The sequence below is a fragment of the Ahaetulla prasina genome, chromosome 7, assembly GCF_028640845.1.
Source record: "Ahaetulla prasina isolate Xishuangbanna chromosome 7, ASM2864084v1, whole genome shotgun sequence".
NCBI classification, from domain to species: domain Eukaryota; kingdom Metazoa; phylum Chordata; class Lepidosauria; order Squamata; family Colubridae; genus Ahaetulla; species Ahaetulla prasina.
The window spans coordinates 49180115-49207481 of record NC_080545.1 but is presented as its reverse complement, the minus strand read 5'-3'; the positions used below and the strand labels follow the sequence as shown (position 1 = coordinate 49207481).

The following is a 27367-nucleotide window of genomic DNA, read 5'->3' as shown; positions in this document are numbered from 1 at the left end:
CTTACTACTACATTAAAAAAAATCTACTGCAATATTTTCTTTATTAATGTAAGAACAACCAATCTGATACTTTCCTGAAGTATTCAATTATAACTTCCCTAATTCCTTATTAGTGGCCATATTGGCTGAGGCTGATGGGAGCTAAGGAATAGTCTTAAAACGAACTAAACATAAGATTCAATTTTTTAGTTAAAATAATGATCCTGAACTCTATAAAATCAAACTGCCATCTACAAATGTTTTAAGTAATCTGCTCTTTTCACTTTTCCAGGTTTAAGTGCACATTCAATGGAATAATGATAGGAAACTAAATCTATTTCTATTTGAAATGTTTATTGTGAGTACAACACACACAAAAAAAACAATGACGGCATACAGATGTTGTACTATGAATTAGGGTTTTTTAAAAAAAAACAATATAAGTTAAACCAAAACACTTATGTGCCGGTGCTAAATGTGCCAATTCTTCTGTAATCTGTTAGAAGTACACCCAGTCTGAAAATGTCTGGTTTGAATGTTCTTTCTGAATGCAGAATGCTCAACAAGGATATCGATCTGGGACTCGTTTCCTGAAAGAAGCAATAGAACTGAGTATAAGCAGATGCCACTGGATAGGAAAGTATTTCTCTATTCAAAATTAACAATAGCACTTAGATTTATATACACCCCATAGTGCTTTACAGCACTCTCTGGGCAGTTTATAATGTCAACATATTGCCCCAACAATCTGGATCTCATTTTACAGAGCTTGGAAGGATGGAAAGCTGAATCAACCTTGATACTCATCAAGATTGAATCCTAGGCTGTGGGCAGAGTTTGCCTGCAAAACTGCATTCTAACCACTGCACCACTAGTTAATTAGAAATGATAAATCTCAATTTAAGATTTAATTAAGTAGCATTAGTTCATATATCCTGGTAACAGTGAATCATAAAATAAATACTGAAGCTGTGTGTGCAATATTTAAACTGAAAAACATGGGTAGATAATAAAAAATATAGACAGCCCATTCGTGCATCCCTTCCAACTATATATTACCAAATGAGAGTAATTTTTGGCCTTTTTAAATCACAATCAACAATAGATATATATTTTTTTATTTGCATTTATATCCCGCCCTTCTCCGAAGACTCAGGGCGGCTTACACTATGTTAGCAATAGTCTTCATCCTATTTGTATATTTATATACAAAGTCAACTTATTGCCCCCAACAATCTGGGTCCTCATTTTACCTACCTTATAAAGGATGGAAGGCTGAGTCAACCTTGGGCCTGGTGGGACTAGAACCTGCAGTAATTGCAAGCAGCTGTTAATAACAGACTGTCTTAGCAGTCTGAGCCACCAGAGGCCATATTGGGTCTCCACAGAGATTAACCCAACTATTTCTCTTCAACTCCTCCCCAAAGTCAACCATTTCCACGTATGGTGATTTCTGCCTATATCTGGTGATATCTCTGCATCTATGTCTATTCCTGTTGCCTCAGAGGTCAAGGCAGTAACCAGAAAAAAACATTCTGCTGAAAATCCTGCCCACCCATTTCAAAATATTTGATATTCAATTAGCTCATTTCCTCACAAGGGCTGAAAAGTAGCACTTTACCTTGGTGCTGCCTTAATGATGTCATCAACACGGAGAATGACTTCTGCTGCTTCAGCAGCACTTAACAAAACCTGACGTTTCACTTGAAAGCTTTCAACAACTCCAAGACTTGCCATGTCTGCAATAGCAGCTTCTTTCATATCTTCAAGAGATTACAGGGAATTATTGACTTTTTCATTTTCATTTCTGTTGCAGTTTTCAATTACACAATTATTGTTTATTAAGGTCATCCGTATTATAGGCTTGTAGATTTGGTTAGTTGGTGACCTGGAGAGGAAGAGCTCAGATATCCATTTAGATCTGAGGACTGTTTCTGAGTACACAATCAGCCCAGGACTGAGGTTTTATCAGAGATATTTGAAGCTTTATACTAAATTTCCATATATGTATTTTAGGCATGGCCACATTTTCTAGGCCTATATGAAGCCAAAGTTCAAAACACATAGAAGAAACTAAGTTGTGTTTGTAATTATTAGAACTGAACTCACAATATTTTCCAATGAAAGTTCTAAGTAAGTGAGGGGGACAGAGAAATAATATTTTATCAATTTCTCTTTTTTCAGACATTGTTTATCATATAAAAACTGTTTATCAGCAAATATCTACTGGTTTTTCCCCCACTCATGCATTAAGATTTTATTAAAACATGAACTTACCAAGTCCATAGGTATTCTTCCCTTCACTGTGGGCAGCTCGAAGTTGGGAAACCAAATCTGCACTATCATACCCAGCATTTTCAGCTATGATAGTTGGGAGCTACAAAGATAGGCCTTTATTAAAGGACTATTTGAAATCAATACCAAACAAAAGCTAATTCAAACATAAGATACCATGCACAAATCTCAATAATATTCATTCACATCTAAGTATTTTCAATTACAGCTAGGATGCTAACTGGGGAACAGGGTCAATTACAGTATTATTCCATTTCCAGATATATTCCTTTTAATTGGGCAGTTTACATTATATGCTGTACATTATTTGGATGGCTACCTTGAAGAAAAATAGTTCAGAATATTAATCAGTATCTTTTTTTCAAGACTCATGGAATAAGTAACTTATTCCACAAAAATGAATGATGATTTCTCCCAAGAGTTAAAACACTCAAAAGGCTAGCCAGCTGGTCTTTTCCATATCTTTTAGCTTTATATATTTATTTCTAATACAATTAACTGGACACGAGCTTACCGTACTTAGAGCCCTAGCAAAAGACTCCATTGCTAACGATTCTTTGCCAGGGGTTCTTTTTGCAAGTTCCCACACTGCATTAGCCATTAACATCTCTGAACAGCCTGAAAATTTGAAAAACCAAATCTTAGCCAATGTGCATAAATACATAATCTTTGCATTGAAGGAAATGTAGATTTCAAAGTTTGAATACTCACCTCCACCATACACAGTTCTAGTATCTTTGACTGTCTGGGCAAGAACACAGAGTGCATCATGCAGTGACCTTTCAGCCTCATCTATGATTTGCTGTGTGGCACCACGTAAGACTATGGTGCAAGCTTCACCTAAGAATCAAAAGAGAAAGATATGTAAACTTAAATTTTAAGAGTTTTAGATTATTAGCTGATACATAAGGATTAGCTTAAAAGTTACTTTTAGAAAGTCTGATGCTCACATTCTAACAGGCTTTTATGCTATATAATAATTTCATAAATTCTATATTAAAGGGGCAGACCAAATCTCAGCATACACACCTCTTTCCGAGCAGATATAGGATGGAGCATCTAATGATTAATAGTTCTATAGAGTGTGTGGCATACATTGTCTCTTCGTTATTACTGGGCTTACCAACTCCACTAAACCTACTAGATCAGAAATACAATATGTATGTTATAATGCAAGAGTGTTATGAAATGTATGGATCATCAATGTGAATTCATGGGATCTCTCCACGTATGGTCAGGTATTACTTTTACATTCTCTTGCTTTTAATTTTGCATATTTCCGCTGTTTTAATCTGGTCACTGCACAGTACAAGTAATAGTTTATAAATAATTGGATTAGGATTGTTGTGTCCAACATTTAGTAGGACAGGAATAACTAGAGAATAGGATTGCTCAATCCATCTTACCCATAGCAACTCCAGAGAAATGAATAAGTTTATCTTCACCAATCATGACCTCTTCAATTAGCTTGCAGCTTCCTAGCTTTACTAGTTCTGGGTGATCAAAAGTTGAAGCAATTTCACCACCTAAAAAAATAAAAGTTCACATTAACCATTTTCACTTGCAGAAAATAGTCCAGAGATGAACTATTTATCTTCCCAAATTGCTAAAATAAAGCAAAAATGCATTCTTTTCCTAAATATCTCTGATAGCTTTATGAAGAAATGGCTATTATACTGCTACTTCACAAATTGTTATGAAGAACTCCTTTTCTATCCAAAAGAATAGAAAAATACTAAAAGCCCATTTTGATCATTTGACTGTCCAATACCTTCTTTGATGCATCAATAGATTTGTTTTTAAAACCTGAAGACCAATTTTTAAAAATGCAGAACTATGAAATTTCTCTGAAGAATATCATGAAAAATCAACAGGGAATAATGTTAAAAGGAAATTGCAATTCAAAACAATTGAGAGCCAAGAATCTTTTGCACAAGAGAAAAGCATTTTGATTCGGTGAAAAGAGGACATCCAATCTCTACCCACCTATCTATATCTACCATTTTCTACATGATATACCTTTAAGTATTCTTAAACTTTGGAATTTTTTTTCAGAAGTTAGGAAATAATCTATAATCTTTGTTTTCATGTTCTCTATCCCATTTCCTCCAATTAAACTGAAAATAATGTAGGGTAAATAGTGAAAATCAAAACTAATTGTAGAATGGATTACTCTTGACTTACCTGTCACAAGAGCTAAACGTTCAACACCAGCAAAATCTGCATGCTCAATTGCCATAACTCCAGCAGCAGCAAACATTTGTTCTGGGTAATTATAAATCAACTGCCTGTAATGGAAACATACATCATTCCTAATCACATGGGAAACAATGATTATTCTTCAACTGTTATATCTTAACAAACTTCCTCATGCACACAAAAACAAACTAGATAATCCAAGCCAATATCTTCCAGATATACAGGAATAAAAGTCTGATAATTCTAATTCATAATGCTTGGAAATTATCAGTTTTAATTCAAGATTTCTAAAGGATATAGTTGATTAAAGAGATCATTTTTTCAAGCTGAAAGTGGTCTGGACTTGACAAGACTTACAAAAGCCTTTAAGACACCATCAGCAAGAGAATCAAAAAGTTGTGGCACAAAACAGGTCCATGCAAACACTGCATTTCAAAATGCACAAGTCCAAATATCAATGTTTCTAAAATTGTTTCCAATCTTTCTGCTACCAAATTAATTTTTTGTAATCCATCAGGCATTTTTCTACACTCAATTGAATAAGGACAATCATTATGGATCAGGCAAATTGTTAGTACAAGTCCTTGTAAGGAAAAACAACTCTATTGTTCATAAGCAACTAATGTTCAGATGTGCAGTTTTGGTTGGAAGAATAAGAATGCTCAGTAGCTGAAAGAACATGCGAACTATGAACTATTTACTGACTGATCAATAAAATTAAGAAAACGGTTTTGGATATCTATGTAATATACTTTAAAATATAAGCACAAGTTATAAATATTAATGAGACAGAAAATCAATGCACAAAAAGATGCATCATCCATAGGGAGAGGGAAGTATCAAAACAGACATGACAGATATAGTGTTACAATGCAAGCTCAACTCATTATATATGCATATCAAAGAGGTGAGGCTTGGGTGCAATATTATGCCTATCATCTTGTCTATTTTGAAACTGTCCAATAAAGCTTCTTGGGACACAATCTAACTAATGTCATGCATCAGGGTAATATAGTGGTTTCAAAAATGTTCCTCTAATGAACAGAAGGGTTCTTTCTGTCTTCATTTCCAATGCAATGCAGCATTTCCTTTGGGCAAAACAGGCAAGGATGCAAACTCTAATGATTCCCCTTTCATTAATTCCTCCCGCTAAAGCTGCTCCTCCAAAATATCGAGGTATTTTCATCCTAAGAACTATAAAGGTAAGATTAACAATTTCTCTATTTTTAACTATGTGGGAACATTCTGAGTTTAAGTCTAGTTGGAGCTACAAATAGTGAAACAAACTCAAAATTAAGACCTGTGGGCTAGAATTACCCAGCTTGCATGCCTGCACATCTTAAAATTACTGAGATCAATAAACCCTGCTCTAAATCATGCCAATTATGTACAGTGGATGTAAAAGGCTGTACACCACCCTGAGTCCTTCGGGAGAAGGGAGGTATAAAAATTTGATAAATAAATAAATAAATAAATAAATAAAGTCTACACACCTATGGTAAAATGCCAGGTTTTTGAGATATAAAAAAAAATTAGACTAAGATAAATCACTTCAGAATTTTTTTCCACCTTTATCTTGATATTCAACTGCTTTGAATAATAATAATAATAATATTTTAATTTGTATACTGCCCTTCTCCCGACGGGCAGGGACGGTTTACTCAGGACGGTTTACAGCCAGAATAAAATACAACAACAACACATACAATATTAAAAACAAACATTAAAAAACTTATTCAATTTGGCCGAATATTAAAATACGATCAACCCTATAAAATTAAGATTACAAACCCATAAAATCATCTAAAAATTTTAAAAAATCAAGCCAGTCCAGCAAGACGGAATAAATAAGTCTTAAGTTCGCGGCGAAAGATCCGAAGGTCTGGTAGTTGTCGAAGTCCAGGGGGAAGTTCGTTCCACAGGGTAGGAGCCCACAGAGAGAAGGCCCTTCCCCTGGGAGCCGCCAGCCGACATTGCTTGGCTGACGGCACCCTAAGGAGTCCCTCTTTGTGAGAACGCACAGGTCGCTGGGAGATAGAAGATGGCAGCAGACGGTCCCGTAAGTAACCCGGTCCTAAGCCATGGAGCGCTTTAAAGGTGGTCACCAATACCTTGAAGCGCACCCGGAAGACAACAGGCAGCCAGTGCAGTCTGCGCAGGATGGGTGTTACATGGGAGCTCCGAACCGCTCCCTCTATCACCCACACAACTGCATTCTGGACCAACTGGAGCCTCCGGGTGCTCTTCAAGGGGAGCCCCATGTAAACAGCATTGCAGTAGTCCAAGCGAGAGGTAACAAGAGCATGAGTGACCGTGCATAAGGCATCCCGGTCCAGAAAGGGGCGCATCTGGCGGATCAGGCGAACCTGATAAAAAGCTCTCCTGGAGACGTCCGTCAAATGATCTTCGAAAGACAACCGCCCATCCAGGAGAACGCCCAAGTTGCGCACCCTTTCCATCGGGGCCAATGACTCGCCCCCAACAGTCAGTCGCGGCTGCAGCTGACTGTACCGGGGTGCCGGCATCCACAGCCACTCCGTCTTGGAGGGATTAAGCTTGAGCCTGTTCCTCCCCATCCAGACCCGTACGGCTTCTAGACACCGAGACAGTACTTCGATGGCTTCGTTGGGGTGTCCTGGGGTGGAAAAGTACAGCTGAGTATTGTCAGCATACAGTTGGTACCTCACCCCAAAGCCAGTGGCTTTGATCTCACCCAGCGGCTTCATATAGATGTTGAACAGGAGAGGCAAGAGAATCGACCCCTGCGGCACCCCACACATGAGGCGCCTCGGGGTCGATCTCTGCCCCCCTGCCAACAGCGTCTGCGTCCGGTCAGAGAGATAGGAGGAGAACCACCGATAAACAGTGCCTCCCACTCCCAAACTCCCCAGCCGGCGCAGCAGGATACCATGGTCGATGGTATCAAAAGCCGCTGAGAGGTCTAATAGGTCCAGGGCAGATGAAAAACCCTTGTCCCTGGCCCTCCAGAGATCATCCACCAATGCGACCAAAGCTGTCTCCGCACTGTAACCAGGTCGAAAGTCAGACTGGAACTGGTCTAGACAGACAGTTTCATTCAGGTACTGGGGTAATTGACATGCCACCGCACTCTCTACAACCTTCGCTGTAAAGCGAAGGTTGGAGACCGGACGATAATTTCCTAAAACAGCTGGGTCCAGGGAAGGCTTCTTGAGGAGGGGTCTCACTACCGCCTCTTTCAAGGCAGCAGGAAAGACCCCCTCCTGCAAGGAAGCATTTGTAATCCCCCGGAGCCAGCCTCGTGTCACCTCCTGCGTGGCCAGCACCAACCAGAAGGGGCATGGGTCCAGCAAACATGTGGTGGCATTCAACCTCCCCAGCAACTTGTCCATGTCCTCGGGAGTCACAGGGTCAAAATTATCCCAAACAGTCTCAACAAGACGTGTCTCGAATCTCTCGTCTGGATCTACCCAATTTTGATCCAATCCATCCCGAAGCTGAACGATTTTATCGTATAGATAACCGTTAAACTCCTCAGCACGCCCTTGTAATGGGTCCTCCCGCCCCTCCTGTTGAAGGAGAGAGCGGGTCACCCGAAACAGGACGGCCGGGCGGTTATCTGCCGACGCAATGAGGGAGGAAACGTAAAAACGCTTCACATCCCTCAATGCCACTAGGTAGGTCCTACTATAGGACCTAACTAGTGTCCGGTCAGCCTCCGAACGGCTGGATCTCCAAGCACTCTCTAGGTGTCTTCTCCGGCGTTTCATCTCCCTCAGCTCCTCGGAGAACCAAGGAGCTGGTTGAGACCTACGCCGGGTCAGAGGCCGCAAAGGCACGACACGGTCCAAAGCTCCAGCTGTTCCCTGTTCCCAAGCCGCGACTAATTCTTCAGCCGTGCCACGGGCCAGATTCTCGGGAACTGGCCCAAGCTCCGTCAGGAACCTCTTTGGGTCCATCAGGCGCCTGGGACGGAACCAACATATTGGTTCCGTCTCCCTGCGGTGGTGAGTAGCGGTCCGAAAGTCCAGACGAAGAAGAGAATGATCTGACCATGACAAAGGCTCGACAACTAAATCATTTAAAATCAGATCATTCGACCACTGGCCAGAGATAAAAATCAGATCTGGAGTGCCTCCCCCGATGTGGGTAGGGCCGTCCACTAATTGAGTCAGGTCCATGGCCGTCATGGAAGCCATGAACTCCCGGGCCATCGAGGATGCCATGCCAGTTGATGGCAAGTTGAAATCCCCCATGACCAACAGTCTAGGGGTTTCAACTGCCAACCCGGCCAGCAACTCCAACAGCTCGGGCAGGGCTGTTGTCACGCAGCAAGGAGCCAGGTACGTGATCAACAAGCCCACCTGAGTCCTACGACCTCACTTCACATAGAGGGATTCACAACCAGCAATCTGAGGCACAGTGGTCTCCCTCGGTTCCAGGCTTTCCTTAATAATAACCGCCACCCCTACCTTGGGCCCTCGGTTGATGGAATGCTTGGAAACCTGGTGGGCACATCTCCACTAGGGGGACCCCCCCTTCCGTGCCCAACCAGGTCTCCTGGTTGAAACCCATTGAATGTGGTATTCAACATATTTTGACACAAAAAAATTCTTTTGGTATTCATTATTTACTTGGTAATCATCGGTGTCGACTGCCTTGTAACTCATTACATTATTTCTAGTGGGAAAAAATTGTTTGGTATTCATAGTTTCTGGTACTCGTGCCCCTCTGAACCAAATTAACAATGAGTACCACAATACCACTTCAAATTCGTCAGACTGCAAGGGCATCTCCTGCACACAGCCCTCTTCAGGTCACCCCATAGTTTTACAATTGGATTCAGATCCAGGCTCTGGTGAAGTCATTCTTTTGTTGATTTGGAGATATGCATTGGGTCATTATCATGTTGAAAATTGAAATGACTCTTCATCTTCAGCATTTTAGCAGAGACCTAAAGGTTTTTACCAAACTTGACTGATATTTGTATTTTCCTCTAAAGCCCCAGTTCCAGCTGAAGAACTGCACGGTCACTTACGCCCTCGTGACGTCTCGTCTGGATTACTGCAATGCTCTCTACATGGGGCTCCCCTTGAGGGGCATCCGGAGGCTTCAGTTAGTCCAGAATGCGGCTGCGCGGGTGATAGAGGGAGCCCCTCGTGGCTCCCGCGTGACACCTATCCTGCACAGACTGCACTGGCTACCTGTGGCCTTCCGGGTGCGCTTCAAGGTTTTGGTGACAATCTTCAAAGCGCTCCATGGCATAGGGCCGGGCTATTTACGGGACCGCCTACTGCTACTGAATACCTCTCACCGACCCGTGCGCTCTCACAGAGAGGGACTCCTCAGGGTGCCGTCAGCTAGGCAGTGCCGTCTGGCGACACCCAGGGAAAGGGCCTTCTCTGTGGGGGCTCCCACCCTCTGGAACGAACTCCCTCCAGGACTTCGCCAACTTCCGGACCTCCGAACCTTCCGTCGCGAGCTTAAAACACACTTATTTATCTGCGCGGGACTGGATTAGATTTTAAATTTATGGTTTTAAATGGGTTTTATTATTTATATGGTTTTAACAATTCGGCTATGGAATAAGTTTTTTACTTGTTATTTTAGTTTGTATTTATATGTACTTTTTAAGTGCCTGTGAACCGCCCTGAGTCCCTAGGGAGATAGGGCGGTATATAAATGTGAACAATAAATAAATAAATAAATAAATAAAAGAAAAACAGCCCCAAAACATAATACTGCCACCATCGTGGGTACTGTGTATTTCTAATGTGCAGTGTTGTTTTTGCACCAAATATACCTTTTGGAATCATAGCCAAAAAGTTCAATCATAATCTCATTAGACGAGAACACATTTTCCTACATGCTTTGGTCAAACTTGATGTAGTTACAAAATGTATCTGGGCTTCTATGTTTTTCTTGGTAAGAAATTATTTCCATCTTGCCACCCTATCCCACAACCCAGACATATGACGAATATGGAGATTATTGTCACATGTAGTATATAACCAGTACTTGCCAAAAAATCCTGCAGCTCCTCTAATGTTGCTATAGGCCTCTTGGCAGCCTCTTGGACCATTTTTCTTCTTTTTTCATACATTTTGGAGGGACATCCAATTTTTGGTAATATAAATATGGGTAGTGCCCGTATTTTTTCACTTGTTGATAATTGTCTTCACTGTATATCCCTGAAAATTTTTTGTACCCTATTCCTGACTGACATCTTCTAACAATGAGCTCCATTTGATGCTTTGTAAGCTTTTTGCAGGCTATGGCTTTTGCTGTAATAAGCAACTTAATAAATGTCAGAAAAATCCTACTAGAACAGTTGAACTTTATTTGGGCTTTATCAAAGTTATTTTAATTGAGGGCAGGTATGTATTTACCATCAGTTTGAATATGATTAATTCTGAACACCGCCACATTCCTAGATAGGTAAGAGTGCGTGCATGCTTATGCAGCCACATTATTCTAGGTTTTTTATTATTCTTTTCCACTAAAAAAAATCAGATTGTTTTTCAATTAAATTGTACTGTTTGTGTGTTACATAAAAGGTGGAAAGAATTCTGCAGTGATTTATTTTTAACATCTCAAAAACCTCACACTTTAACAGGGGTATGTAGACTTTTTATATCCACTGGAGCAGCAAGCTTCTCAACTATAACTGTCAAATTCTGCTGGCAAAATACATACCTGTTGATAAAACAGTTTATTCCATGCTTTAGAATACGCTCAACCTTCTCCTTCATTTTCTCCTTTTCTGCTTGTTCTATTTCTGCTACCTTTGCTGTGGAATCCACTCTTACACGGGAACCAAATATCTACATGAAATGAATACAATAATTATATTAACTAAAATTCAATTGTTTCAATTATATTAAATGTATTATGGAATCCACTTACCTTAATTTTATCAGTATCCATGCCAGTATTGGCAATAAGTATTTTTGCATTTTCAATTCTTTTTGGCTGATTAACTCCAATTTTTTTATCCAACAGAAAACCTGAAAATAGTTTGCAGGGTAAAACAATAAATGATTAAGTGAACTGTTTTAAATCTATATACTACTAAAATTCTCATGTATGTTTGGTATTTAGCAATCTTCAATTGAGCAAAACACTGCATCATAGGACAAAACTTCAAATGGGCTAGCCTACAAAATGGTGGGACCTATTATTCCTAAGGGAATGAAATCTGAGAATGTTTTGCCACTTCAGTGCCAATACTGTTCAGTATTACCAGTGCTGCCTCAATTATGCCTCATTTTCAACATTCTCTCGTAGCTTACCACAAGTTACTGGGGAACCTGGAAGGAACTGATACGATTATTGATGCTCCTTCTCACCTTCCCACTAGCAAAGTCCTCGCTTGTGGAAAGCTTGCAGGGAGAAAGTCAATGAAGAAATAGTGTACCCTCTGCCACTCCATCAGCACCCACACCTTGCTGGCCATTTACAGTCCCTTGCTCGGCATTCACACCTTGCCATCCACTCGGAGTCCCTTGCTCCCTTCTCCTTAACTACTTACCTGCTGGAAGGGAAGGGAGAAAAATGAAGCAAGGAAGGGAAGAAGGATAGAATGAAAAGAGAAAAGAGGGAGGGAGGGAGGGAGGGAGATTTCTGACACTTACTGCCAGCTTACTGGCAGTAAGCTGCCAAGTAACTGCCAAGGAAATTCAATAGAGAAGTTGCCAGGAAGCCAGAATTCACACCTGCTCCCACAGATTTTTTGCTCATCCATATGTTTCTTTGTTTAGATAAAGAAATATCTCTGAAATTTATTCATTTGGAAAATTTATATTGCAGCCTATTTACCCATGGCAACTTACAGGAAATATAATAACCAGTCACAAGTATTCTAGTGTTCGATAAAATTGCAGCTTCAGTTCCTCATTATACATCCTATATAATACAGGTGTCAAACTCGTGACATCACATGACATATCGTGACATTTTTCTCTTTGCAAAGCTGGAATGGGCGTGGACCACATGTGATGCATCCGGCCCACGGGCCATCAGTTTGACACCCCTGCTATATTTATTTATTTATTTATTTATTATTTACATTTCTATACCGCCCTTCTCCGAAGACTCAGGGCGGTTTACAGCCAAGTTAAAAAGACATATACAAAAATTAAAACACAATATTTGAAATTTAAAAATCTGAAACCATAAGGCCGAATATTAAAATAACAAGAAATAAAACCACTCAATTAAAAATTACTCTTAGGCCAACCCTGCTCGTTGAAACAAAAAAGTCTTGAGCTCGCGCTTAAAGGCCCGGAGGTCGGGAAGAAGGCGTAGCCCCAGAGGCAGTTCGTTCCATAGGGTAGGTGCCCCAACAGAGAAGGCTCTTCCCCTGGGGGCTGCCAGCCGACATTGTTTAGCTGACGGCACCCTGAGGAGACCCTCCCTGTGGGAGCGCACAGGTCATTGGGAGGCTATTGGCGGCAGTAGGCGGTCCCGTAAGTAACCTGGTCCTATGCCATGGAGCGCTTTAAAGGTGATCACCAACACCTTGAATTGCACGCGGAAGACCACCGGCAACCAGTGCAGCTTATGAGGAGAGGTGTTATATGGAAGCTCCGAGACGCTCCCTCTATCCCCCGCGCAGCCGCATTCTGTACCAGTTGAAGTCTCCCGGTGCTCTTCAAGGGGAGCCCCATGTAGAGAGCATTGCAGTAATCCAGGCGGGAGGTAACGAGGGCGTGAGTGACCGTGCATAACGAATCCCGGTCCAGGAAGGGACGCAGTTGGCGGATCAGGCGAACCTGATAAAAAGCTCCCCTGGCAACGGCCGTCAAGTGTTCTTCCAACGACAGCCGTGCATCCAAGAGAATGTCTAAGCTGCGAACCAACTCCCTGGGGGCCAGTGACTCGCCCCCCACAGTCAGCGACGGAACTAGCTGACTGTACCGGGACGCCGGCATCCACAGCCAGTCCGTCTTGGATGGGTTGAGTCGAAGTCTGTTCGTCCCCATCCAGACCCGAACGGCTTCAAGGCACCGGGACATCACATCGACGGCTTCATTGGGGTGATCCGGGGTGGAAATGTACAGTTGAGTGTCATCAACGTACAGCTGGCAACTCACCCCAAAACCACGGTTTGTTATAGATGTTGAACAGGAGAGCCGAGAGAACCGACCCCTGCGGCACCCCACATGTGAGGTGCCTCGCAGTCGATCTCTGCCCCCCCCGCCAACACTGTCTGCAAGCGGTCGGAGAGATAAGAGGAGAACCACCGAAAAACGGTGCCCCCCACTCCCAGGCTCCCCAACCGCTGCTGCAAGATACCATGGTCGATGGTATCAAAGCCGCTGACAGATCAAGTAGGACCAGGATAGAGGAACAATCCCTATCCTGGGCCCTCCAGAGATCATCAACCAACGCGACCAAAGCCGTCTCCGTGCTGTACCCAGGCCGGAAGCTGGACTGGCACGGGTCTAGATAAACAGTTTCATCCAGGTACCGAGGGAGCTGATGTGCCACAACACTCTCAACAACCTTCGCCACAAAACAAAGGTTAGAGACCGGACGGTAGTTCGATAAAATAGCTGGATCCAGGGAAGACTTCTTGAGGAGGGGTCTCACCACCGCCTCTTTCAAGGCTGTGGGGAAAATACCCTCCTTCAAAGAAGCGTTAACAATTCTCTGAAGCCAGCCTCGTGTAACCTCCTGTGTGGCCAGTACCAACCAGGAGGGACACGGGTCCAATAAACATGTGGTAGCATTCAGCCCTCTCAGTAGCCTGTCCATGTCCTCGGGAGTCACAGAATTGAATTCCCCCCAAATAATATTCTCAAGAGCTGCCTCCGCCGTCCCACCCGAATCCACCCAATCAGCGTCCAGCCCGTCCCGGATCTGAGTGATTTTATCGTGCAGATACATTCCGAACTCCTCAGCACGTCTTTGCAAGGGGTCCTCCCGAGCTCCCTGAAAAAGCAGAGAGCGGGTCACCCTAAACAAGGCGGCTGGGCACCCTAAACAAGGCGGCTGGGCGGTTATCTGCCGATGCGATAAGGGCGGAAAAGTATTCCCGCTTTGCCGTCCCTATCGCCACTAAGTAGGCCTGAACATAAGACCGTACTAGTGTTCGGTCAGATTCGGAATGGCTGGCCCTCCAGTTACTCTCTAGGCGTCTTTTCTGGCGCTTCATCTCTCTCAGCTCCTCAGAGAACCAAGGAGCTGGTCGAGAACGGCGCCGGGTCAGAGGCCGCAAAGGCACGACATGATCCAAAGCCCCCGCCGCCGTTTCCCAGGCAGCGACAAGTTCTTCGGTCGAGCCGTGAGCCAGATCCTCAGGAAACGGCCCAAGCTCCGTCAGGAACCTCTCCGGGTCCATCAGGCGCCTGGGACGGAACCAGCGCATTGGTTCCGTCTCCCTGCGGTGTGGGTTTGCGGTTCGAAAGTCGAGACGAAGGAGCGAATGATCTGACCATGACAGGGGTGTAATAACCAAATCCCCCAATTCCAGATCATTCAGCCACTGTCCCGAGACAAAAATCTTAATATAATATAAATATAATCTTACTGAAAGTTGTTTTTTCTCAAGAGCCTTCCAAGTGCGTACATCATGTGTAAAAATTTGGAAAGGCCAAATCTGCAGTTATGGAAACTCAAATATCTATTTTTGATAAAGTTTATAGCTTTAAGAAAAGTCTGGTATACATGTATGCTCCAAATCATACATAATCTGAGAAATACATAAATAAGAGAAAATTAAAATTATGCAGAATTACACAATTCTAAGGACCCCTTAAGAATTTGCTTTTACATTTTATCAAATAATATTGCTATGTTGTTTCTTTGGTTAACTGGAACTTTTAACAATCATCTTTCTATTGAAGTCTGCAACAAGCACTGCCATGTTTTATTACAAATACATTCATACAACTAATCAAAACCAGTAATATAAATACCTTCATCCAAATAAGAGTCTATGAGGCTTCCTCCTAACTTCTTGATGACATGAATAGCTTCTAGGTTTCCAGACCCTTTCAGCCTAAGAACAGCATCTACAGCAAGTTTTGCAAAATGCTCTTTATGATGAGTAAGCAGTTTTGAAGACAGTGTTGTTTCTGCAATGTTCATTAAATCTTTATGAAATTTGGCTTCATTTTTACTGAAAAACAGAAAAAAAATAATCAGGACCACCAACAAAAAATTACTTGTTAGCCCCAAACCTTTCTACAAGATCTATATGTAAACAGGGAAGGTTCATTCTCCTTTTTCTAAAAATATATTCATATGAGTAATTGTTTTTAGAATGTAAAAAATAGCATTTTAAAACAGGGAACAAATAGTAAGAGATCCCACAACAATTTCTAGAATTCCAATAGATTCCTGCTTGTGTGACTCCTCATTCTTGCACTTCAAAGAGGAAGATTTAAATACATTGCTCACAGAGATAACTGAATTCACTGACAAGATATTGTTCCCAAAGGATGAACTTTGCAGTACTGAAAATCTACAAACACCAAATATACTACTCATCTACATATACTTACTTATTTATTGTATTTAATAATATAAATTGTTGCATCCTGGAACAGACTACTTTCCTAATTCTTACACCAAATATTGAACAATCTTCTAGAGAACAAAAATATTCAGGAAACATGGTAACAGTAAGAGTTTATAATGCATTGAAGAGTGAAATATATAGGATGAGGAAAATGGCAGCTTGCATCTGTTTAATGATTTAGTTTCCACAGATAAATATACTGTACAGAATTCTGAACATTCAGTGTATTTTGTTAGAATGCTACAGTAAAGATCCTTTGTTTCAAATCCTTTCATAATAGTGAAGAGCAATAAAGTTGTAAGCACTATTTTCTATAACCATTTCTTATTAGACATAATTCTGACCTCAAGTTTGATACAAAAATGCTACCTTGCCTGTGGCTATACTAACCCATTATCCACAGCTGACTTCACCAAGGCTTCTCTGGCTGCTTTTGTAGCTTCTCTCCAGCCAGCAATAATGGTCTGAGGATGGATTTTCCTTGCAACCAATAGTTCTGCCTCCTATTAATGAAATATATTAGTATAATTTTGTTTCCATCCTGAACTTACGCAAGCATACCAACTATTTTTCAGTTCTGTTGAATATCATATCTAGTATTGTACTGCATGAAATTCAAACTTTAAAAATCTACTGCGAGTTTTCTCTTTGCCTGGTACATTTCAAAAACTATACTGAAACTAATTAATTGATAGCATTTATCTTTATAATTCCCAATATAATATAAAAATTTAGCACTACCATTTTTCTCAATGATTTCTCCTTAGATTATATAGTACCTATTATAAATTGTCTAGCAGAGGACAGCTTTTTCACATTTAAACCTCTATGATTTAGGAGCTAATTTTAAATAAAAATTTATTTTTAAATAAAACTGGCTGCTCAATAGTTATATTTTTTTATTAGAAACAAAGATATAACAACTTACTCTTAGCAATTCAGCTGCCAGAACAGTTACTGAAGTAGTTCCATCACCAACTTCATCATCTTGAACCTTGGACATATCTGTAGGAATAGTATTTTATAATTAATAGTTCTCATTTGTTACATAGAGACTTCTCCAGGACTAAGCAGTGATTTTCATTCAAAAGAAAGAGTGCTAAAGAGTTGCCAATTCATTAATGTGCAAATCCATTTCCCCTTGGACCTTGCTACAGTTGTGTAGAATAGCAGCATGATTCTCAGTAAAGACTGCAGCTGCTTTAGGGAACTGAAGGCAGATGTTACATTTACTCCAAAGCACTTTTTACCCTTTGAATCCAGCACTCCTCACAGTTTCACTATGCAGATAATAGAAATGTCACACATAAGCAAAGCTATGCAGATTGTTAAATCTCCATAAGAATAGATGAGGTCTCCACCAATTTGCTTTTGAGAGGCAAGATGTACCCTCAGCTTTTCTTGGCAAATAATTATATTTGCCTGGGAGCACAAAACCAGCTCAGAGTAAGCTGATAAAGCCAAACTAAAGCTACTATAGATATTTTTAAACAGAAATAGAATATACATATTGTATATTTTACTAAACATATATTTATTTATACATATAATTTATGAATAATTTCTAAAAGTATCTGAATAATATATTTAAACATACTTACCAACCAAAACTTTAGCTGCAGGATTATCAATTCCGATTGATTTTAAGATTGTTGCCCCATCATTTGTCACTGTAACTGTCCCCTCTCTTCCAGTAGACAGAAGAATCTTGTCCTGCAAGTTACAAATTTGTGATGATAAAGCACCAGATTCAAAATACTAACAATGACGAAAAGTATTCTGACAGAATCTTACCATGCCTTTAGGCCCCAAAGTGCTTTTAACAAGGTCTCCAATGGCAATAGCTCCAACAAAAGAGGACTGTAACAGAAATAGTCAATAAACATAATTTCTTTCAGCTTGGATTCAGGGTTCCAAAAATAAAAAAATACACTTCCAACTTTAATGTAGCTAGTTATTAGAATAAATCAATGACATACTTACTAAACGAGCAGTTTCTGCTTTTTCTTCATCAGCACCAGCCTTGAAGATGTTCACAGGTGCAAGTGACATGGCTGCCTGAATAAGTTATTGGGATAATATAAACCACATTGAATAAAGTAACTTACAATGCACTTCTCCAGTAACTATGGGATTTTTTGATATGTGAATGTTACAGCAAATAAATATTTATTTATTTTAATTTATTAATTTATTTTAATAATTATTAAAACAAAAGTTAATTTTTGGAGTTCAATTAGGTTTAGTATATTAGAAGAATGCAATCTCAATTTGTTTTCACCAATACTATTTTCCATGCATAAGTTCAGTTTTCAAAACATATATTTACGATAAATTCATAATATTAGCCAAGTTGTTTCTAAGTTGTTTATATCTTGAATATATTGTTTTAAAGACAGGATGAAAGTGATTGGTTTTTTTTAAAAAAAATCAAGACTGGGGTAAGAAACATGAAATTATTTAGGAAATGTAACAGGACTCTAATTTCCAAGAAAATTAAATCTCTGAAAAATATTGCTCTGACAGAAAGAGTGGGCTTTTCCATGGAAACAGTTTATGCAGACAAGTGTTGGGAAATCAGTCTATTGTCTATTGTCTAATTTACATTTTAAATTGTACATTGTATTGTCTTTTTTACTTCTGCCTGTACACCGCCCTGAGTCCTTCGGGAGAAGGGCGGTATAAAAATCAAATCAAATCAAATAAATAAATAATAAAATATTGTATTGGACCGTTGACATGCAGCTGGTAGCTTTCTCGACTGTTACCAACCAAACATCTACAGAGGCGAAGCTCAGGTTTACGTCACTGACTGGTCCTATAGGAATGGTAGAAAAACTCCAGGAAACAGAATATATTCCCATTACATTTTGAAATTACATCTCAAACGAAGGAAAGAAATTCGTTTCCTCGCGACGGTGGAGAACTAACATTAAGAGGAGTTGAGAGGAGAGGCTCTCGGCCCGCCTTCCCCAACGCCGTTCTTCTGAAATATGTCATCTGCCATTCCCATCATCCCTGGCCTGCACGGTACCGAGTCTCGCCGGCTGGGAATGATGAGAACTGAATCTTGCCGAGGAGAAATTACAACTCACGGGCCTAACATTCCCCACCCAGCCGAGTCGGCTGCGAGCAGTTCTGGAACCTTCCATGTCCTCTCCCGCCGACATGGCCTGAGATCCCCACCGAAAAGGCACTGCGATCTCGTGCGCTGCAGTGAAAAACCCCTCAGCACCGGCCCAAGGCTCACCATAGTGACGATGCTCTGAAGACTCGAATCTCGCCAGCCGCCTCGTGTCCAGGGATAAAGCCACCCGCTAGTTCCCAAGAACCAACGAGCGCCGGAAGTGACGGAAGCGCCCCCTCCTCGCCGCCGGATGAGAAAGTTGCATACCGGGAGATGTAGTTTCTCAACGGCGCGTCCTTGTGTGGCAATAGCTCGAGCGCTACATTGCAACTCATCGCGGAGGATCCCAGCCGACACAGTTGGTATGTTAGCTTCTCGCAGCATCGAAAAGAAACGACATCAGAAGTGTATTATATTAGAGAACGGGGAAAATTCCAGTATTTTACATTCTCGATGCATACACTTCTGTATGTATCTCGATGTATACATAAAAAGCTATACATAAAAAGCTATATATAAAAAGCTATACATACGTTTAGCTCTCCTTGATTTACTCCATGCATAGCAGCTGCTTAGGTTCACATGTGCTGAGCCATAAACATTCAAAGGATATTGTTGTTTGATGTATCTCAGCCTCTGAAGTGAGCAATAAAAATATGAAACCTATGAAAATAAGTTTATTAAAGCAACCGTTTACTAATTACAGAACTAACACTCTTTCTTTTTTTGCCTGATATTTTGCAGTTTGCGTAATAAACTTTAGAGGACAGACTGTAACTTTAAACAATCCATTGAAACAATTTCATTAATCCACTCTCAAATAAGAATGCATAAGATTGAGACCTAAACATATTTGGTCAATTAATTTTTTAAAAATGCTAATAAACATTTTTAATGTACCAAGCATAATGGAAGTAATGATGAGATAAGCATATAAACCCAGCAGCTCCCAACGCTGCTAAAATTTCATGTAAGAGTGAAAGCCAGTATCTCTATTGTTCTTATTCTTTCTTCTTGGACATCTACTGTTACTCACTCTTTCATTTCTGGCCCAAATGAAGGTCAAAATGGTAATTTCTTCAACTTGGCAAATGCAAGAAATACAAGTAAAGGCCCTCAGGCTGCATCAGTTACAAATCCAGAAAGCAAGTACTATCCCAAAGGTACTTTTTCAAAAGGCAACTGGACTTTGTTTTTCCTTGAAGATGTTTTGCTTCTCCTACAAGAAGCTTCTTTTCTTGGATGGCAAGTGAAATGTCTTCAAGGAAAAACAAAGTCCAGTTGCCTGTTGGAAGAAAAATCCAGTCTGAAAGACACTGGAAATAAAATGGAGGCAGGGTGTAGGAAAGAAAGTTTATTTGGTAGCCAAAAAACTAGCGAGAGCAGCATGTTTCTGGGGTGGCTGACAAAATGGGGTTAAGTAGGTGGGCTTTTATACATTCGTGGGGCTTTGTGATTGAGATACCTGTTCCTTTGCAAGGATATGTCCTTCAATATTGTAAAGGTTGTTGCCAGATTACTATGAATCCAGATTCCTCTACAGGAAAAAGAGAAATGCAAATCCTAGGTGTGTATTTGAGCTAATCTTGTCAGTTTGGACTCCTTGCCTATTGTGTTGCTTATTTAGGGTTTCAGGCTGCTCTTTGCTTATGAATAGATTGGCCCAGTCTTTCTGAATGGATACAAAATCTCCATTCCTGAAGATCTCTTCAAGTTTCAGCTTGAGGCTGTTTTCCTATGGTAAGAAGACGCGGCTGTTTTCTGCCTTTGTTAAGATTTTTCTTCTCTTCTCCTTTAGGGGAAATTTTCCATCCTGATTCTTTTTAATATTAAGAATAAAAAATATTTTAATCTGGGTGAGTGGGGGCTTCCTACATGACTTTTGAAAAAGCACCTTTGAGACAACCATAACCTGGACAACTGAGAAGCTGCATAGACAAAGAAAGTACTAGTTTTCTTTAAAAAATTATATATATCTGATTAAACAAATAAATTTGATCCTTCTTTTATAAAGTCATCTGTGATATGGTAGTAGGAAAACAATTGTTCTGCTAGTCCAATCAATTTAATTAAAGGCATAATTAGGACCAGTTGTTGATAGCATTAAATAATCAGGGTTGATTTGGCCCAGACACTGGTCTGCTTTATCACCATATAGATTCTAAAGACATATTATGTCCCACTTGAAAGAAAATTCTGAGCATGTTCATTAAAAGATATTTGATTACTGCAGTCTGTTTCAAGTTTGAACATCAAGAAAAACGCCATACATCTAGGACATGTGAAAATAGCATCCCTTATAATATTGAAGACACAGTGAACACACTTATATAATAAAATCAATATTTTATTGCCATGCTACAGTTCTTTGTGAAGCTGGCACTTCTGGGGAGGACAATGCTATCAGTATTACAGAATACATTTCAAAATGGACATCATCTGATAAATCAATGTAAAAGCAAGCTTAAATGGTAATATATGGTTGTTGAAAAACAAATATGGCATGTTTTTAAGAACAACACTATTGCTTCAAAAGAAGCCTGGAATGTTTAAAAAGAGCCACACAGTGTGTGGGGGTGGAGATTAAAACAGCTTTTGAACTTCTCAAGGAGTATTTTGGCAACTTTAGACTTTTTAATATATAAAATAAAACTCTAGAAAGCTACTTTCATACAAAGTTGCTATATTGATGCCTTTATGTAGGAAAACATTTTTATAATTCAAAATTAGGACATACAACTTTACAGTATTTTACAATGTAATGAAAAATTAACATACAAATACAGATTTGGCTTTTATAGAAATGTATATTTTATGCATTTCAGAAATGCATTTGTGGCACACTGGTGATTACAGGACTGTTACCTGTTTTCATATTAAGATGTCAGATTAATAACTTCTGAAACACTGCCTACTTTTCTACCTACAGTGGTTCCAAAGACATAACAGTAGGTGATGCTACAATGAATGGAAGTTTATGCCATAAAAAAAAGGCATCATACTTGCTGGTTGAGACACACTGTAACAGAGTATAATGTACAAACACTAAATCTTTTTTATAAAATGGAAGCATTTCCTTTACATTCGGTGACAGTTTTACAAGCGACACTATCTGTATTCCTAGTTTAGCAAATAATAAGAATACAGAGTTAATATGTATGTACGTTTAAAGGTGAAATTAAAGTTTAAGATGTTGACATCCATTGTTAACAAGTATAGAAATTCCTGAGTGAAGGGTCCTCTCCATTTTTAAAATCATTTATTTCACATAGAGTATTTCAAAACTCAAAGCATGAAGAGAAGCAAAATTCACAGTAATATTTAACTGCACACATATCTGAACTTATTGTTTAATTATTGAATACTCAATTTACTGAACATTTTTCCATATTTTTGGGGGATAATTGCTGAAAAAGACAAAATTCATGTTTTTTATTACATTAGTAAATTGAATCTCTAAAGTCCGAGAAGATTTTGATCATTCTTCCCTTTAGCAGAAGGTAACACAGTTTGTGTAATTGTATGACAATATTATTTCCACTGTTATAAATATTTATATGGCAAAGATTATGTTTCTGGAAAGTAAGAACTAGAAGACAATACTGTCTAATTTGGGGCTAATTTCATCCTTTCATATATTAGAGAAATTATCTAATTGCTTCTATACTCTTTTAAGGCTGTGTGTGTGTGTAGCCCTCTACCTCATAAATTTTATTACATAATGTTTCAAAAGGACATCTCACTGAAAATTATGTTTTCATAAAGGCCCTGTTCCAAGACAGTTTTTTATGAACATACAGGAAGACCACATTGTGCCAAAATAATTAACTCATTTATAAGACTAGCACGCATTACAAATGTAAATACAAAGATTAACTCTAGTGGCTATGACAGACAATATGTATGTTACCAAATATATAATTTTAGCCTTAAAAAACAAAAATAATTTACATACCTTTTGCAAGTAAATGATTAAAAATTGATTTTCAACAATGCTTCATGGGTTATAAAGGCTATTTTGAGGGATCTTAACTTTAACATAGATTCTTTCACAAGAAATGCTGTGATTTGGAGTAAAATTATGGAAACGAGAAGTAAGCTTGTGAAAGACTTTCACTCATTTCTCCAGTATCTCTACCAAAATCTATGAGAATAGATGCAATCAGTTGTCAATCATCTCAAACTGGAGCACCCTGTGTAGCAAATTCCATTCATCCAAGATATCTTCCACAATGATCCTTCACACCTTATCCTATGATATTTTATTTGCTGCTCCAATTCTCAGGGACAGGTTTTCCAGGATATGGGGCAGGAAAATCCTGTAACTCCTGTAACTTACTCACGGGTCTCAGGCTCTAGTCTTATTAGAATGTTAGTGTATTAGCATGTTAGGCCATAAAACTTGAAAAACAACTTGGCTATACCACAAGAACTGCCAATTATGAAGTCTGTGGTGAGGATTTATTAGAATGGATTCGATAGTGCTGGTACATAGTGTTTAAACACTGTTATAAAATGGAAGAATGCAATCCAAACTGATACTTAGGGGAACATATATCTCATAAATATACAAAATTCATTTAAATGATGTTGTCTTGGAAATTTATGTTTGAGTTGGGGAATCCAAAATGGGCTGACCATCTTAACTATTAAAATAGTGTTTTATATTATTAGTAAATATAGAGAAATTTTACATTTGACCAGTTATTTATCTGGTCACACACAACATTTAAATAATATTAGCAAGTAATGCATTGCTGATAGAAAAAGTAAAAGCTTAGCAAGAGAAGATACTGTAAGATCCAACAAACTAGATTAGTTTGTTTATACCATTATAGTGGTATAGTATCAGAATGTCCAAGCATTTTTTAATAATTCTAGGCTTCAAATCTAATTCAGGACTTCATAACTTTCTTTGTTTATTTTTTAATAAATGCACACATTTTAGAACATTATAATTTTGAAATTAAATGGGAAGGCATTTGCCATAAACTTTTTTTATAAACTTAGAATGGATACAATTTCTCAAACAGAGGAAGGGGAAAGGGCTTTCATCAAGATTCCAAGAACAAGAATTCAAGATACTTTTTTAAAAAGTAATTATCATATAGTGGGATCACATGCAATATTGCTCTGATATATTCTATTACCAATTTTCTTTTACATAATAATACAGTAGCTACATTTCACTGTACTATTCCTGAGTACATTGAGATAAACTGTAATAGCCACAAATTTCATTTCAGCCCAAATTATCTTTATCCTATCTACCAAATAGACTTGTATAATTTGGACCTACTTAATACTATGTCTGCTGCCCTTTCAATATATGTTCTATTTTATTGTCTGCTGGCAAGAAATAAAACTTAACAAACTTTCAGTGAATATACCCTTCCTATTAAAAAATATATGGCAATGCACCCATATATTTACTACCTATACACCTATAACAATACACTACATTTTAATCAGTTAAAAAATTGACAGGAGGGGACAAGTGGGAGTGTATGAAAGAACAAGATTAAAAAATAGTCTAGATCAGATTTAGATTAAATAGACAATCAGATTTAGCTGGTTTCTGATATCACTAGATAATAATTTTTGTAAGGATTCAAATTTAAATCAGTTGCTACTGTTAGAAACCTTTTAATTTTGACTAATAAATGGACAGATGCAATAGTACAAAACTCACTGAAAATCAGTAAATAATTAAAACAGAACAGATGATAACTGAACCCAGCAGAGAAAACATCAGAGTGATGGTTGTTGTTTGGCATCCGTAGTGTGCCAAACAACAAGCTATACCTCAAGGTAGGAATTTGTGCAATGAAACTACAAAGGGAAGCCCTATGATGATGACTGGATCATTTTAGCATGCAACTGCACATTGCCATAGCAGAACCACTTTAGAATAAATCATATAAAGACATTTTTTACTATCTTGAAACTGCTTTTTCTCTTCAACTTCAACTGATACTGACAATTCAGAGAAGCCTCCTGCACATATTTCTTTTATATAGAAATAATTCAATATATATATTAGAAGTTCAAAGAGACAGTCTTGTTTTCTATCATGCTTTGGTACAGCACTTTTTAGTTGATCAAGCTGATCATCTCAACATGTAGTTATGGCTGTGTTATCTGTTCATGTGTATAAAAGGGCCACTGGCCTTCCAGACTGACTTTCCTATAAAAAAATGGTATCTGGTAGTTGAAATAGCTGAAATGTGTTTTAAATTCCTACTACAGTCTTTGAAGCTATGGTAGGCTAAACAGACTCTCTGTAATGGAGGCACATTTTGTTTGTGTGTGCAAAGCAATTTCTTGTCATCTCAAATCTTATGTACCTAGCCTTCAAGTACTTAGATAATATGGAAAAAGGACATGTGCAAATGTGTTTGATATAATTTGGCATGTTATGTTTATAATCTTGATGTAGAAATATGGCACAGAAAAATTGATAGAATTATGATTTTACTAAATATAATTTTCAGAATAGCAGTGTACATGCTGTTCTAGCTCTGATGGCACTTTATTTTGGCAAACTATTACATCTTCCCTTAGGCTTTTCAGTACAAAACTATCACAGTAAAAGGTTTCAAGTGTAGCAATTTTATCTCATTTCTTGTACCTTTCTACCATATTGAAATTCAGGCTAAATTATCACAAGGTCACCAAAAAGAGGATTATCAGCGTTACTAAAGCCACAGTATTTTTTTAAAAAAATTCATTACTATGCCTGTTAATTCCCCTAAATATTTATTTTCAGTGCTGTCCTGATAAGCACTTTGCAAGTCCAATGCAAATAGTACTGATGAAAAGAAAAGCAGTTGGAAATTTGCAGTTATGAATTTACCATAATGGACTCTATCCAGGAAAATGTCATCAGCTGGCAGCAGCTAATGAGATGTACTGCCAATCACTGGAAACATGAAACTATAGAGAAAGGAAATAACTATCGTAATTACTTTCCAACAGACTTAGAAGGTAAGGTTTAGGTACTGAATATATGAAGAATAGAGAAACAGAATTAAACACAGCTCATCATACTGACATTTTATGACAAATCTTACTTTTCTGGTTACATTAGCTTTCCTATTGTATTTTCAGAATTTTGGAACTTGAACTTTTTCTACAACCTGGTCTCTTCAAATGTTTTGGAAATGCAGTGCCTTTAATTTTCAGCCAATGTGTTGGCTTAGAAATCAGACCATTGTAGCACAGCAGATTTGGCACCAGTCTGGAGAAAAACTATTTAAAGCATGGGGTTCTACCAAACCGTTCCAGTTAATTGCAATACTGTAGATTAAACTGAAGGGAACTCTTACATTATTCTGACTTTTTTGAGTTAATGCTCCTTATAGAGAATATTCTTAAATTTATTGACAACAAAACCAAAATGTTTGCCAGATAGAACAATATTAAAATGTATCATAAAGGAAACACCGATTTTTCCATGACAAAGAGTTCTAGTTGAATATGATTATATTCTTACATACTATAACTGAAAGACCTTTCAGGCAATTTATCTCCATAAGCATTCTAGTGAAATAAAAATAAAATTACAACAGAATAGGAAATTTAACAAAGAGAATCCTCCTTCTCTGTATATGTACACAAACACACACTCTCTTCTGGAATTGGAGCCAGTATGGTTCTGAATGGTAGCTGCTGTGTAACAGTGACAATGCCACTGCACTCTAATATTGTTGTGAACTCCCCAGATAAACCTGATTGGCCACATAGAAATTAGCCTTTGGTCTGATCGAATATTGTTCTTAGTTTCCAAAGGTTTCATTTTTGTTATTTGAACTCGCAGTGATGCATGTATTTTAGATGTAACATTCTAAATTACTAAGTGTTAGCAGTGTTGCTATTGCTCCAGATCTGGAATACTAAATACTTTCCAAAATGAATAATGATTGAAGAATTTTGTCCTTTTTTGAAGGGTGGTGACAGCACCTGAAAGTTCATAATCTGATAGAATTAGTACTTTCACTTATAAATGTATTATTACCATTTGAGATAAAAAAAATGTAATTTGGGAATAACTGTTTTACTAAAAACCTAGGGGCTTTTAGTCCTCTTTAGTCAGAAACAGATTTCCTAGAATCGACAGGTATTAAATGTAAGGGTCCATAGGACAGTATTTTGTTTAGAAAATAGTACATCATTATGTTTAGCTATCCAAATGTATTTCCACTGCTACATAACATGAATTGTTATGTAGCAGGGGAAGTCCTTTGCTTTCAGAGGTTTGT

At 38.6% G+C, this 27367-nt stretch overlaps 1 protein-coding gene across 2 annotated transcripts; it reads right to left on the bottom strand.

The window, feature by feature from the left end:
- Positions 1–312: 312 nt before the first annotated feature.
- CCT2 (chaperonin containing TCP1 subunit 2) lies at positions 313–19712 on the bottom strand. Of its 2 annotated transcripts, XM_058190916.1 has the most exons (17): positions 19640–19712; positions 19230–19477; positions 17963–18037; positions 17774–17839; positions 17581–17692; positions 16908–16984; positions 16370–16482; positions 15375–15577; positions 11359–11459; positions 11149–11276; positions 4459–4562; positions 3681–3800; positions 2986–3114; positions 2789–2892; positions 2257–2356; positions 1601–1742; positions 313–569 (listed from the first exon to the last, which is right to left on the bottom strand). In XM_058190916.1, the coding sequence occupies exons 2-17, from the start codon at positions 19230–19232 to the stop codon at positions 539–541; spliced, it is 1608 nt and encodes a 535-aa protein (XP_058046899.1). In that variant the 5' UTR covers positions 19233–19477; positions 19640–19712; the 3' UTR covers positions 313–538. The 2 variants fall into 2 exon arrangements, with proteins under 2 accessions (XP_058046899.1, XP_058046897.1); XM_058190914.1 differs by lacking the exon at positions 19640–19712 and having other exon boundaries at positions 19230–19494.
- Positions 19713–27367: the final 7655 nt, after the last annotated feature.